Raw genomic sequence first — 14,914 nt, 5'->3', positions numbered from 1 at the left:
GGAGATCCTGGTAGAATTAATCCAACATCGGTGGGTGACAGAAGCAGCAGTGTCTTAAAGCCACCACATCACAACTGAACTGGAGAAAGTATCTGGGCTGTTTCCTTCCTAACATCTCCAAGAAACATTTCTAACAAGCTTCAGCACATGCAACAGTCTATTGCTCCTCTGAGACCTCCCTCAGCTTTTTCCACTGGACATCCTTTTAGAATTTACCTTTCACATCTGTGCTAGGCTTGGCTGTTGTCCCCGTCATGTCCTAGCAAAACCAGAGTTAGCAAAGGTCTCTGCCATGTGGTAGAGCTCAGTTGCCCCTGATGCTCCAGGGAGTGGCAGCAGAGATACCTTCTTTCATCCCTCTCTTGCCACGGGTAACATTTGCTGTTCTCTTCTATATACCACAGACAGTCTTGCATTGTAGCAAGACCACAGACAGACATTTGAGCTGTTGGAATGAAAACTGTGCAGTATCTCTTACAGGAACATGGGGGTATCACCTAACACACTTGGAAAAGAACCAAGGAGAAATTTTTTTTCTGCCCTGAATTCCACGAGCTAACTTTAATTGACTTGCAGTGAACTTAAGGTGCCTCTGGTAACTAAAAATCAATCCCAAACAGTCTGGTTTATCTCAAAGATTCATCTCCTCTCCTATGTATACCATTGTGGCACCATCTGAACAGGACAGACTTGTGCTGGTCATCAGCCCCAGAAGTCTGCAGTAGTAAACCAAAGGGCAGTCCTGTATCTCTGTAACTCCCCCTCATCCAAAAACTATCAGAGCTGGAGCCTAGTGCCTCCAGAATGTGACACAAAACACACTTCTTTGTTCAGGCTTTTTTTACTAACCGTTAAGTGTTGGAATCCCCTTGGCAATTAATTTCCTGGCTGGTAATCCCTTGGCTCTGGTCCATGAAGAGAAAGTGGCTGCACCAGAGGGAGGTGTGCAAGGCACATGCTCCGGCTTTGCAAAATGAAGCCGTCTCTTGATTTAAATGACAGTGGCCAAACCTGAAAACTTATTATTTGCTCTGCGTAATGAAGTAAGCTAAGCTCACTGTTAAACATTCTTTAAGATGAGTGTAATGTGGCAAACAGTCAAATACTGCAGGTAGGGTTTTCTGGGTTGTCTGTGGTAATATTTGAAATAGTTTAGGCACAGGAAAGATATGAAAAAAATATCCTAATGGTAGCATGACACAGAAATATACATCGTATGATAATTAGTGCTGATGGTTTAAAGGACAAAGCCTTTATTTTACTACCTTCAAGAAAAACTACACTAACAGAAAAAAAAAAAATAAAAATCACTGCATACCCATAGTGTATTAAGTTTCTACGTTCTCAGCTCTTGTACAGTGGTATAAAACTCTTCCAGTAATCCTACCTAGTGCTGGTAATGGCAAAACAATCTACAATGGACAGTCCAGAGCTACAGGGATGCTGCTCCCCAGCAGCCAGGCCAGGTGGGCTTCATCAGTCTGGACATACATACATCTTGTTTAAGGGCTTCTGAGACAAAGGGACAGAGAAGCTGTGTGGGCATTATTCCTATAAGCGGCCAAACTCCCAACAATATTTTGACCAAGTTTCCCTCAGTTTTAGACAAAGGCTCGCACAGGAGGAAGAAAGTTGGTACCATGCTCACATGTGCTGTGAAGAGTGAGATGCTATCTTTTTCATTAACTCAGCCTAAAGTGACGCAGTCTTAACTGAAGCACTCTAATCCTGGATTCCTCAAATTAGGAAGCACCAGAGCTCTGTAAATACAGGAAAGCTACTCATCCTTCACACTCCAGAATGCTAAAAATAACCCACAAAACCATACTGGGTTTCCCTGGATGCCTTATCCCCTTCCCACACTGTCCTGACATGGGGGATCTACTCACAGGTGTACCTTAAACAAGGATCATAAATAAAACCAGTGCCAAGGGAATGAGAGAAGGAAAAAAAGTGACAGTGAACATTTCAGGTACAAATACTTGTGGGGCAAGCTCTCGCCCTCACTGAAAACACTCTGAAAAAGATCCCTGAATTCAAGGGGGCTTGCCCTTATCTGGCAGAAATCACTGCTGAGGTAAGGTGCTAACTACAAGCAAAAGATGGGCTTAGCTGTGCTGTGTTTCTTTCTGAAAATGTAGTGAGTGTCTACCTGGTGCTGTGCTGCTGCTGTTCTTTCTTTTACTGCTTTCTTGACACATGTAGGAGAGGATAAAAGCCTAATGGGTGCGAGTGTCAGCACAATATAAATTACTACAAGGAAAACCTTGATGCATGGCTTGGGATCTGAAAGAAGAATGTCCACCATTGTTTGTGATTATGGATCACATCACAATCTAATAGCAATTTTTATTTAATCAATAATTTCCATGCTGAACAGACAGCCCTGTTACAGAGAATCGACAAGCAGGTACTGATAGCGACAAGGCTTGTTATTAATCTTTACCCTGCCAACATATCAACCAAACTCTGTAAAAAAGCACCACAAAGATGGATTTAGAAGTAGGTCTTTCTTTTTCTTTCTTTCTTTTCTTTCCGTCTTTCTTTTTTCTTTCTCCTTCTCTTCCTTTCTGTCTCTCTCTTTCTCCCTTTATTCCTTTGCCTTCTTTTCTTTTTAGCTACACAGCCCCATTACCCTTCTCCCTTTCCAGGTATGTAATGTTTCATACACTTCATATTCTAAGTTTATTTTAAAAACCTGGGGCTTGAATTACACAAAAAGGCAATTCATATTAAGCAATTTCACAAATCAGTGGGACCTAGCCCAGTGCTCAGTGTTAGCCATTATAGGCTAATAAATCATACTTTCTCTTTGAGATGTCAATCGCCAAAGTGCTTTGTAAAAATGTTGGCATCTGTAATTCAGCGAAGCCTTTTCATCTTGAAATAAGATGCTCCAGACTGATAACAAGAATAATCCTCTCCTGATCAAAAAAAAAATCTGCATTTTACCAATTAAAGCTGCTGCCAGAAGCCAAACGGAGCAGCACTGAGACTCCACTGTAGTTTATCTCTGCTAAACACAAGGAGGGATACAGTTAGAGCTTTGTTTCATTTTCAGCTTGACTACTTTATCTCACCGAGAACTGCAGCATCTCAGCCCTGCGATACATGTAAGAATGGTATATGCAGACCTCATACCTACAGTGCAAGCCACCAGAGGACCCACTCCTGACAAACCCACCACCCATTCCTTTTATTGATTAGGTACCAGAGACCCGGAAGAAAAAGTCAAGCTCACACAAAAGTTTAAAGCACTAGAAAACATTACATTTCTTTCAGCACGATAAAAGGCTCATCTGTTGTTTTTTTCTTTCTATTAAGAGGCTGTACAAACAAAAGAGACTGCAAAAGTGGATCTGTGCAGCCCAGCCCTCTCAAAATCAAAGGCAGAAGCGGCACCCGCGCCTGTGTTCACCTTGCCTGTCCCTGCCACTGTTGATGCATGCGGATCTGCCGCTTCTGTCTGAGAAAAAACACCTCCACATGCAGTAGCTGGGCCAGCGCTCATGGATTTCTATTCTTCCAGGCATCAGGTTTCTATAGGCAAACCTTCTGGGTAGAATATGGGCAGCTACAAGGGATAAAATGGCATTTGTGACAAAGATATGAATGGGCTGCACTGTGGGGAAAAAATCCTGTTCACTGGGAGACAATAAAAGCAGTGCAGAGACACACCACACCAAGCAGGGGACTCCTGAAGATTTGAGGGAGATCTTCCACAGGTTCAGCATAATAACAAGGGCTACATAGCAGCAAATCACTTAGCAAAGGCAAGGCAGGAAAAAGCTGCACAGAAACCGCAGCTCTGTCCAGGCACATCTGCTTTGTCCTGGCCACTTGGTCAGGACCAAAAAGTACCTGGAGTCAATGCACAAGCCCAACCTTCCCTGCAGCTCGGAGACAGCGAAAAAAACAGGCAGGGGCTTCCCTCTTCTGTTTTCTCCAGGATATGCCAACAAGAGTCAGAAGCCAAAGGGCCATCTCAGTTTGCAGCTTTACCCTTGCCTAGTGCTTGTCCCTCAGTCAGCGCCGGCTCCCCTGGGACTTGCCTGGCAGCTGCTTACCCTACACTTCTCCCCAAAACTCGAAGTCACCTGTGAAACACCACTAACCTGGAAGAGCTCACTAGCTGAACTCTCAGGCAAAATAAACACTTCAATTAAGTATGTATATCCACAAACCACCTAAATAGTGCTTTGTGATTAAAACCCCAGACAGGGGCCAAATGCTGCTCCAGCCACACACATCCCTTTCTGCTCAAGTGCCCACTTGTTACAATTTCAATCTCAATGGCTAGAGTAACTTCGGGGGGCACAGGAAGGAGGAGTGCTGTTCATCCCTACCTACAACAGTGAAAAAGAAGCATGATTTAAACGACTGTCATAGTTCAGCAACCTCTTTCAGGGACACCAACTTAAAGACAGTGATTCTGGCAACTCATGTGAGCAGCAGCTGTAGCAGCAGCGGACGAACAACTTTTCCTAATGCTGTGAAAGAAATGCTAATTACAGAGGAATTAAAATAAAAAAATGATTACATTTCTCTCTCTAAATCCCCTCTTTAATACTTCACAGATTAGAGTGGATTTATTTTTTTTGTAAACCTCTCTCTATCAAGAAGAGAAATCCCCACTTTATTTTTTTTATTTTTTCCCCTTCCCTGTGATTCATCAAAAGCCAGACTCTAGGTAGGGGAACTGCCGATGCGCTTGTGGAGGGGAGTGCTTGAGGGACCCGAGCAAAGCACAGCTGGCCTTTGGGTCAAGCCCCGAGTGAACCAGACCTCTTCATCAGGCAGCAGTGCTGACTTTGAACACTGCTGGAAGGCAGCGGGCATCACAGTGGTTGGTGGGGAGCAAGGATGGAGCAAGGATGTGCTGGGCAGGCAAACTGGGGCCGTGCCAGACCCCCAGGGCTACTGAGGCTACAGCTCAGCAGTGGGGTCTGTCTGCAGTTACTTAACCTTCAAACCCGGCAGCACTTAGATGGTTACCTTTGATGGGGGGGTCAAAGAGTTGCTTTATTTAAACAAGTCTGTGTTAGGTGCCCATATGGAAACCAGGAGAGAGCCAACATGTGCTTAGGGGCACAGACCTGCTTACTAGCCTTCCTATGTCATGTCATCAATCGCTGGGCTACAGACGAAGCTGCCATTCTGGTGCAGTTCAGAACTATGGGTTCAGCAGCCTATGATCCAGCACCGTAAGGTGGTGTCTTAATTCTAACTCAGCCTTTAAGCAGGCAGTGAAGAAGAGATTTCAAAATCTATAAAGTTGTGGACAGATCTTTCTCATGATTATTTGCTATATCGTATCCTCCCTCTCTCTCTCTTTCCTCTCCCTTGTTCCCTCTCATCCACAAAGATCAAATATACTGAGGGGATGCACAAACCGGAAAAAACTTTCCCTGGCACTTGCTCACCTCCAAGACAACTCCCATGTTGTCCCAACCTTCAGCCCAAGCCCTGGGCTTGTCTCGCTTCTCGCATGATTTCCTTTGCCCACAGTGTTGCCTCTCCAAATATGGAATAGGGTCCAGACCCCAGAGATTAAAAAATAAGATAAAATAGAATAAAGCCACCAACAAAAAAAACTTTTGCTGTTGTACGTAAAACATTCTCCTTTTGTCAGGAAAGAAATGATTACTATAATGGATTTCATGTTCTTATCTATTCCTTACTCTTTTCAATTTAAAGGAAACATTTCTGAACCTTTCAGGGCAGTAGCTGTCACTGCCACGCACAATGAGCCTGCAGATGGGCTAAAGCCTCTCTGTGTTACTGTGCTACAGCCAAATAAAACTATAATGAAAATGCACTGAAAACTGCCTCTGCGAGGAAGAATTAAAAATTAAATAAATCCCTGCATGTATTTGGAGTTGCAGGCAAACTGGGATACATAATGACACCCCTTTGGGATTGTGAAGGGACTTGCTTCATGTAGCTGGGACTTCACCTGTGCCACGACCAGCTTGCAAGCACACCTCTACTGCCCAGAGGAAAGAAATCACTAACGCACAAAGGATCACCTGCCTTTTGGGGCAGCTGGGTGTAATTGCCGCATTCAGGCACAGATGCCTACCTGCACAGCTGGGAGAAGCACCCTGTGGGCTTTGGCAGCTTGGGGCTGTTTGCTCCAGGGAAAGTTTCTCCTCTGGCAAGCTGTAGGCAACACGCAGCGCTCGGGGTCACTTCCAGCTCCGCCACTGCAGCTGTCACTCAGGGGAAATACTCTAATCTGGTTTATTCTCCAGTTGCCAGTGGATCTTTTTTTAGAGAAGAGAGGTTAAACTCTTTCTAATCCAGGGGTCCTCAAACTACAGCCCACAGGCCGGACACGGCCCCCCAGGGTCCTCAATCCGGCCCCCGGTATTTACAGACCCCCCCGCCAGGGGTTGGGGGGAAACCAAGCAGCCGCAGATGGCTGCCTGCCACTTCATCCGCGTGCTGGCCCCCTGGTTAAAAAGTTTGAGGACTCCTGATCTAGTCCTTATCTACCGCTCTCCTACAGGAGAGAAGCTGAGAAAGAAGCCGGAGGCCAAAGGCAGCCTGGTAGTAGAGGGAGTGAGACTTTCACATCTATTGACTTTGAGTATCCTTATTTTCTGGGCGTCCCAAATGAGCCACTCCAAAGAGGTCTAGTCTTTCTGAGAGTGGTGTGCTCCTCACCTCCTGATCAGATACATTCTTAAGTGATTTGAGGTGCACATCATTGATGACACCTCCTATCACAACAGAAGCCATGAAACCTGAGGAGAGGCAGGCTGTGGGCACAGCCCAGGTTCCATGTAGGTCCTCCATGGATCGCTGCCAGCTTCTGTTGGTCAGAGTGGAACCCATCCTTTTCTGTAGGAGCGGAGGAGAAAAAACATCAAGAACTTCACACAATGGTTCTTCTGGGTATCCTCAGGGCACTGCGACTAGCTTGAGAACATGTGGGCCCCTAAGAAACACAAGAAACATTCCTCTGGTGTGAGAGGGGAGACTGATGGAGCCTTACAGCAGCTGCCCCAGGGCTTGCTGGGGGAGTGCTCCAGCCACCGGCTCTTTGCAAACAGGCGGAAGACCTCAGCAAACGAAATCCTGAATGTAAGCCACTGCCATCAGTTTAGGGCTTTCTGATCTCATCTAATCAAATGTAACAACAATGAGAGATTTTTATTGCTGTACAATTAAGGAGAAAACCCTAACGAAGAACAGCTCTACAGTTCTTCAAGCACGTTTTTTTAAAAAATGAAAAAAAATAACTACCATGAAGGCTACACAGCAAGGGGGATGAGAAATAGGCAGCACTGCATTTTTCTGATTGCCATTGTATTAATATTTAACAATAACTTCAGTCATTTCCTTGAAGGATGATTTTCTTAAACAAACTTTTATCTTTAGTGTCTAACCCTTTTGCAATATTTTATTCTAAAACTGATTTCGGGGGGGGGGGGGGGGGGGGAGATAAACTGCAACAAAAAGCAGATTTATAAAAATATACAGTATCTTATTAGCTTCTGGGCGTTCAAGTGCATTTATCACATATTTAAAACAAACTTGAGCTCAGCTAAGCCCAATTATAATATCTCGCTGGGCAGAGAAATTAATTAAACAGCTGAATGATAAAGACCCCAGCAGCAAACTGAGGCTTTAAAATAAATAAGATCTTTTTTTTTTTTTTTAATAAGAAGAAGAAAGGAAAGAAAGAAACCTATAATACACATGTTCAAACAGTAATGTAAGCAATCTTTTCAGCAGTGCAATGCACTGTAAATAAGACTAGCTGGCAGGAGAATGCAGTGGTGGCTCTAACACACCTCTCCAACTTTACGATTTGCTAATGTGCAACACACGTATCCCTCTTGCACCAACTTCAAATAACCCTGGGATCCCAGAAGTATAGCTCAGCAACAACCAGGACAAGGGCAGAACTTGTCAGGATTTAAGAGCTTTCAGCAAACTCTTCAATTGCAGCCAGTACCCTATTCCATAGAAGGATATCAATTATAGATAGTGACTTGCTTTAGCAGGGCAGTCGGTACTGTCAGACGCTAGATAGACAACCATGAAGAATCATGAATCTTTCTATTAACTGTAAGAGAGAAAGGGGGGGGGGGGGGGGAGAAGGATGGATAGGTGCTATAAATAAGGCAGAGTGTCTGAATGGTTTAACACCTTGCCTTTTGGTGTATGTATCATGAAAATTTAACCACACTGAATTCTAAGCGGCACATATCGCTTGAAAATAAGAGCTCTTGCACCAAAATCATTTCAGTGTCAAACCCTTCTGGGTGGGTCAATAACGATTCTTTTATGTAGCTTTTCAGTTACTTATTCATAGCAGACCAGGTTCTGTTCATAAATTCAGTCAGAAAACACTGCCTCTTGGGGCCTAAGCACACTTCCACTAGCGCCCACATTTTACAGTAATAACAGCAGGACTTTGCTACAGAAAGTAAGGCAGAAAAATGCCATCAAATGCTGACTATTGTTCCCAAGGTTGCAATTTCTGCTCTAAAGCTACACCACATACTCAGACACAGATTATGTTTGTATTTACTATTTCATACATGCTATATGTACATGCACATCACTTTGCAATGCAGATATTGCTATCTGATTCACCTACGGTTGATTTCAAAGTAAATCAGGTCCCATCATTCCCAAAAACATAATAGAGTTATCCTCATGTGACAAAAAGACCAGAATATACACAAATTCTTATTTACTTCTTTCAAAACACATGCATACATGCTTGCGTGTACACCCTACATGTGATGGGAGTAATGACATCTATAACGTGAACTGTGTGCATTTGTGTATTGTGGAAAAGCTCTCCCAAGCTCTGCTCAACCTGGTGCACCTACAATTCATGCTGAGGTACCGAACCCTTTAGGAAACAAAATAAACAGCTAGAAATATACTTCCATCTCTTCCCTAAACACTGCAGTTCCTCTAGAATTCCAGTGCTTTGGGATGCAATGTCTGGATAACAGTCTGTTCCACGCCATCAGACATCTTGGGTCTGATATCTTACTATTCTGTATAGCTACAAGCAGCAGCTTTATTCCCCTTAAAAAAAAAAAAAAAAAATGCACATTAAAAGACTTACTGCTAGCCTGTGTAGATCCTGAAAATTTAGCCTTATCAGGATGTAGATGAATGCTTTTTTTAAGCCTTTTTTCTGAAACTCTGCATTTTACAAATTTCTTCTTCCCAGGTGAACTTTCAAAGCCCAGGGAACTGGTTTAGAGTGTTGAACAGGTGAAAGAATACTTGAAATACTTCCAAGTGAAATATACAAATGTATTTTCCTTTCTACTGAGTATATGCTACATACCATGTACTCAATGAAGTGGGTGACAGGGAAGGTGTTTCATGCAATCCTTTGTGAAGGTCTACATAGACCACTCTTAGTTTCACTATACAGTTCACTTGACTACCCATAGTATGGGCAAGTAGGTGTGTGTACATGGTAAAATGTAGTATCACATGTGTAGTGCTGTATCACCCCCACCCAACTTCTGAACACGTGACTGTAGCTCTCTGCTCACGCTAATCACCCTTTCTGAGTGTCTGGGAATACAGGTAAGCTGGCAGATGTTATCCAAATACATCTTGCTAAGGCAATTTAAGCCTTTATTTATGCCAGTTGCCCCTGTCTTGATGATCACTACCCCACAGTAGAGTCAACAAAACAGGATGGCTGCCTATACTTTTTATGTCCCAGATAGCAGTCCAGCATCTTACTCCAAAAACTCCCTTCCAAATCAGCTGGAGCAACTGAGGTTCTGCTGAGTCTGCCAGCAGGTTGGGAATCACCTGCAACATGGCAGAGTTCTGCTGCAAGACTTAAAGGCTAATAGCACGATACTAGCTACAGTCCCACCTGTACACAAGCTAGCTCAGGCAACTCCAGACAGCATGGAATAACCTGATGTACGTGGCCCTGGAGCTGCAGGGTGAAGACCTCATGCCCATATCAGGGCCATTCCCTCTTCTGCATTTGAGCAGTGCCTAACAGCATGGGACTCTGGTCTAGCACCACAGGACTCCTGATGAGGCCTCTAGCTGCTACTGCAGTGTAAATATTCCCGAGTCAAGGATGTATGCATGCCACTGAGACACACACCCTGTCTGTGCCAGTTCAGGTGCACACATGCACAAGCGAAGTCAGGAACTCACCCACTGCAAAGACACTGAGGTAAGCGCAGCTACGGCAGTTTGTATTTACTGGGGTTTACCCACCAGCATTGGGTAGGAGGCATGCATGAACCACATCAGTGGGAAGATTTTCAAGGACCAAAGTGTTGCCCAGGTACTAAACGCTTTCTGCCAGAGTCACGCACCTAAGGAAAACCAGGACTGCCCGCCCGTGAAGCCCTCCCGAGAGGTGGACCCCGTTTCCCTAGCTGCTGCAGGTATACATCGGAGGGCTGAGGCAATCAAGGGCAGACAAAATGTGGGACAGACTGGGGTGAAGGGCGAGACTTTCAAACAGAGTTAGATGTCTGAAGCCCTTTGCTATTCTGGACAGAAATAACTCGCTCAAGTCCCCACAGCAGGGCTCTGTCAGAGCAGCAAAAGAAATCACAGACCAGGGCCCCATCACTGAGTCACGCTGACTCTTACAGCGTGATTTGTGCTACTTGAATGTGATGGTTGCGATGATGAATTTATTGTCTTCAGGGTATCAAGTCAAGACTTGCACCTTGTAATCTTAAATGCCATCGTAACATATCTGAATCCTGAGCCCTGCCAAAAAGTACTCCTTGTATCACAGAAACATTTTTTGTATCGCTTTTTTACGTCTAGAGAAACCCATTTCAGATGTTGCTATTGTGCAGAAATATAATACACTTTTCTTTAGAAGAGTCTTGATTGTGACCCTTATAATATAGTCACTTTCGCTATAAAAATCACACCAGAAACAACACATGCATTTAAAAATACCCCAAACAATCAAACTATCACACTGTCAGTTTAATTTGCCTTAAACCACAAAACATTAGCTATTAACTAACAGGCATAGTGAAATTCAATTAAATTTTACATCTGAAACGTCACAAAATCCTCTTCCTGTTTTTCATTACCAAGGGCACCTTTATTCTGAATTTCTCTTTTATTTCATGTATTTTGGTGTAAATCATTTATCATCACTGGATCGTTTCTGAATATTGAGAAAGGTTTTCCAGGCATCATAAAGCTTCAGCCTTACAATTATTAGCAGATAGAAAGACTGTGCCTGTGCAGAGCCCCAGATGATGTCAATTGGTCTGTTTGCATGGAATCAATCGCAATACCAACACTTGATCTTTTAAATGTGTCCAATCCTTTGCAGCAGCCATTTGTATGGCATTTTTTTCCCAAAAAGAAAGATATTGTGACACCAAAAGAGTCTCTCCTCACATTTAATTTTGGCCTATTAAAATGTTAGGGAATTATCTGTGCAAAATGTGTCCAAATGATTCTTAAAAAATATTACATTTTTATTTAAGATTTAGGTTTTGATAGTCTTACATTAATTATTATTGTTGCTACAGTTGTTACTACTACTGCCTAATAATAGCAAGAAACTGAATATACATCATGATGACCAAGTACAACACCAAGAGGCTCTCACACTCCAGCAAGTGAAAGCTGGCATTGCTTTACTAAAGTCAGCTTTGCAGCATCGATTTATCATTTTGCATAGTGTCTGGAAATATATGATGGGTATTTTTTATTTATTTGGGGTAGAAAAGTACTTTTTTCAACAAGGTATTTCAGTAGCACTGGCCACATTTTGCAATAGATTTTGCATGATCTCCAAGAAAGAATTAAACAGTTTTCTACAATATATACAATTCTGACACGCTGATGATTAGCTCAAGATGTTCTTCTCTAATCTGTACTAGCAACTCTTTTTCCCCCCCTGCCCCCCCCGCCCCGAGTATTTGATATGATCTGTGATGCTGGTAATTAAGAGAGGTGCTGCTAGCTAAGAAGGCTGGAAATGTTGTGGGGACTGCACTTGCCAAGTTATATTCTATATTTCCGTTTTTCATTTTCTAACTTACAATACTACAAAACAGAAAAAAAATATCATTTCTTTTGGAGAGGTGGCAGGGAGGAATAAAAAACAAGGAAGACAGACTAATATTTGGCATAGCATAAAAAAGACCATACAGTTTGCTTTTGCTAAAAAGACTGAAATAACTCAGTCTCCATGTATTTAGCCAAATAACCACCTTCAGTTTACACACAACAGTAAACTGATACTAAACCCCCGCTTAGGGAAGGGGAAGAATTCCCCTCACCCATTTCTACTGTTACAGTCCCTTTGGGGAGAAAAAAAATCAAACTTGGCTAAAGGTTAATAATAATTCATGTCCAGCTTACTATTACTCAATAACTATCAAAGTCTCTAACTCAAAATAGCGTTTGCTGGCTTACAGGATCAGAGCCATTACAATCTCTATTGAAGACTTTATTGAATTTTACACTAAGCTTTAGCTGACTGAACAGGTCAAGCACTGTGGCTCCGAGTTTTCTTTATTCTCAGAAACTCATAAACCCCTCTCCAGTTTGCAGCGCTGTTAGCTAAGAAACTTGACTCAGCACAGGGTCAGAGAACCCGACCCCCATGAAAAAGGTCACGTAGTTTTAAAACCCAGCTCCTGAATACCATTAACTTACATGCACTAGCTGTTCCTGCGTGTCAAACTCCCGGGAACAGCCTTCCCAGTGGCAGTTTGTCTCATAGACCACTTCAGGCTCCTGTTTGCTTTCATCTTTGTCCCCTTCCTCTTTTACCAGGGTCACTCCTTCTGGCTGTTCCTGGAGAGAGGAAAAAAACAGGGGTGAGGAGAGAAGAGAGGAAATTCTAAAACTGAGAAGGAAGAAAAGTGAATTACTTCAGCATTAAAAGAAAGATGATGGGACAGGGGGATTATTTTCCTCTAAGTTCACTATGTTACTCCATTCTAAAAAGTACCGAAGCCCAAAACAGGCCTGGTAAGCCAGAAGCCATTTGCAGACTATACGTGTAAAATACATTTTTCCTCCCCAGAAGTACTCACTCCAGAGAGCATCTAAAAAAGTCCCTTTGCTTTTCAATTAAAAGCAAATCATAAAGGCTTGGCTTCCCTCTCCCTACACTTAAGCAGCTTGTTATTTGTACACTTGCTGCTTGCGAAAAAGACAATATTCAATATAGTTGAAATAAATGAATTTGACTTTAGTACTAGGATTAGACACAACCCGGATCACCAGTATTCCACAGCGTGTTTTCATTGTTAATCCATTAACATTTTTTCACACTAAAACCTTTCCAAGAGCAAACTGCTAACTTTCAGGCTACTTGTTAGTCTGTTCTCATCCATAATATGTGCATGAAACGGGTGAGCCGGGGCAGAGAGTATTTAATTTTGATTTTTGACTTTCCACCTTCAGTTCCTCAAGTGCTTCATTCACTCCAGTTTGTTATTTGCTGAGGTTAAGAGAGTCAGATGTAAGCATAAACGTTTGGTTCAGATTATGCACTCGTGCTATTTTTCCATTTCAAACCTGCTAAAGAATTCAGACAGACCTCTACTTTCTTTTCATGGATTCACTCACTAGATGGAGGCTCTGATTCTCATCTCTCCGAGTCACCGCAAATTGGGATTTGCTTTATTAAAACCAGTGGCATTGACTGGTATAGAAAGTCTAGCGAGTGAGACAGGAGCCCAGCGCTGAGGCCTCAGTGCAGTACAGTGCTAAGACCCGGTCAAAGTCAAGGTGGCATAAGTATTTTTGCTGAACAGAAAAGAAGTCCTCAGTAAAGACCTGAATGCGTCGTTCGCTTTTCCATGGCAAACAGAGGGTTGAGCACTCTCTAACTGATCAGAGGCACCTCTCCACCTGCCTCCTCCCTCTCTGCCCTCTTCTGCAGCAGCCCCTCACAGCTCACATTTAAGCCAGGCCACCCTGAGCCCAGCCTGCCTGTCTGTGTGCGCTGAATGAAGGGCCATACGAGTGCAGGAAGGCTGAAAACATGTGCTACAGGCAAGGTGCGTTTTCCCTCCAGCAGGAAGATAAAAGGTTTATGGGTGTACCCTGACGGCCATACCTGCACGCTTCCTGCTCCCGGGCTGGGCAGGTCCTCGTCAGGCTTTATCTTGGAGCGCTTGTTGTGCATGGGATCTCCAGTGCTGCTCACGGCAGATTCACTTGTGGGTTTATTCTGCTGCAGGCACGTTGGTTGTTTTGGTGGGGTTTTTTTTTCCCCCCGAAAGAAGACAAAATTAGACGGTGATAAATATGTAGCTCCAAACAAAAATATGCAGCATCTGCTCAGCAACATTATTTGGAGAAGCTACACTGTTAATTATATTGGATGTGCAATTACATTGTGCTTCAATTACATAGCATTAACTCGCAGAAGAGCTGCCTTGCTCAACCTTGTAATGGAGCAGGGAGGGAACAGGGAGGACGGCGTTTGATGTCGTTCCTTGCTACAAACCAATAGCAGTTTTGTCAGGCCAGGGACGGGTAGGAAGAACTTGATTTTCCACATAATGATGACTTCAGAAAGGCAATTTTGAAAAGCAAAATCACTGTGTGCTCATTCAAATAAACACAAGGGCAAGATTTATTTTTTCACACTTGGAGGAAAGGTTTTGCACTGAACATTGGCACACAAAAGCTCTTTTACTGTGTTTCCCATTATAATGGTAGATAGAAAGAAAAACTGAACACTAGTGCAAGGCTTAGCCAAAAAATCCTAGGTGAAGTCCTGGGTCCTCCCAAGTAAATAGCAAAACTGCTGCTGACATGAACAGGCCAGAATCTTGGTTTTTGCTTGCTGTGCTAGACTGAACACCATTATCTACACCTGCAAATGGATCTTGTAGGAATCCAGAGATCTTTTAGAGATATCTGAACTTGCATGGACCCCACAAAAAAT

The 14,914-nt window shown here is 43.2% G+C and overlaps 1 protein-coding gene across 2 annotated transcripts in view; it reads right to left on the bottom strand.

The window, feature by feature from the left end:
* GLI3 (GLI family zinc finger 3) overlaps positions 1–14,914 on the bottom strand; it is a 215,560-nt gene that overhangs the window by 28,778 nt on the left and 171,868 nt on the right. Inside the window, exons 9-10 of one of the 2 annotated variants that reach the window (XM_037386917.1) lie at positions 14,078–14,194; positions 12,664–12,804 (exon numbers count right to left, since the gene is read on the bottom strand). In XM_037386917.1, the coding sequence (XP_037242814.1) occupies positions 12,664–12,804; positions 14,078–14,194 (258 nt within the window). The remainder of the gene's footprint in view (positions 1–12,663; positions 12,805–14,077; positions 14,195–14,914) is intronic. The other variant, XM_037386918.1, reaches the window with a different exon arrangement.

The sequence above is a fragment of the Falco rusticolus genome, chromosome 4 (assembly GCF_015220075.1).
Source record: "Falco rusticolus isolate bFalRus1 chromosome 4, bFalRus1.pri, whole genome shotgun sequence".
Classification (NCBI taxonomy): domain Eukaryota; kingdom Metazoa; phylum Chordata; class Aves; order Falconiformes; family Falconidae; genus Falco; species Falco rusticolus.
This window is presented reverse-complemented; position numbering and strand designations above follow the sequence as displayed.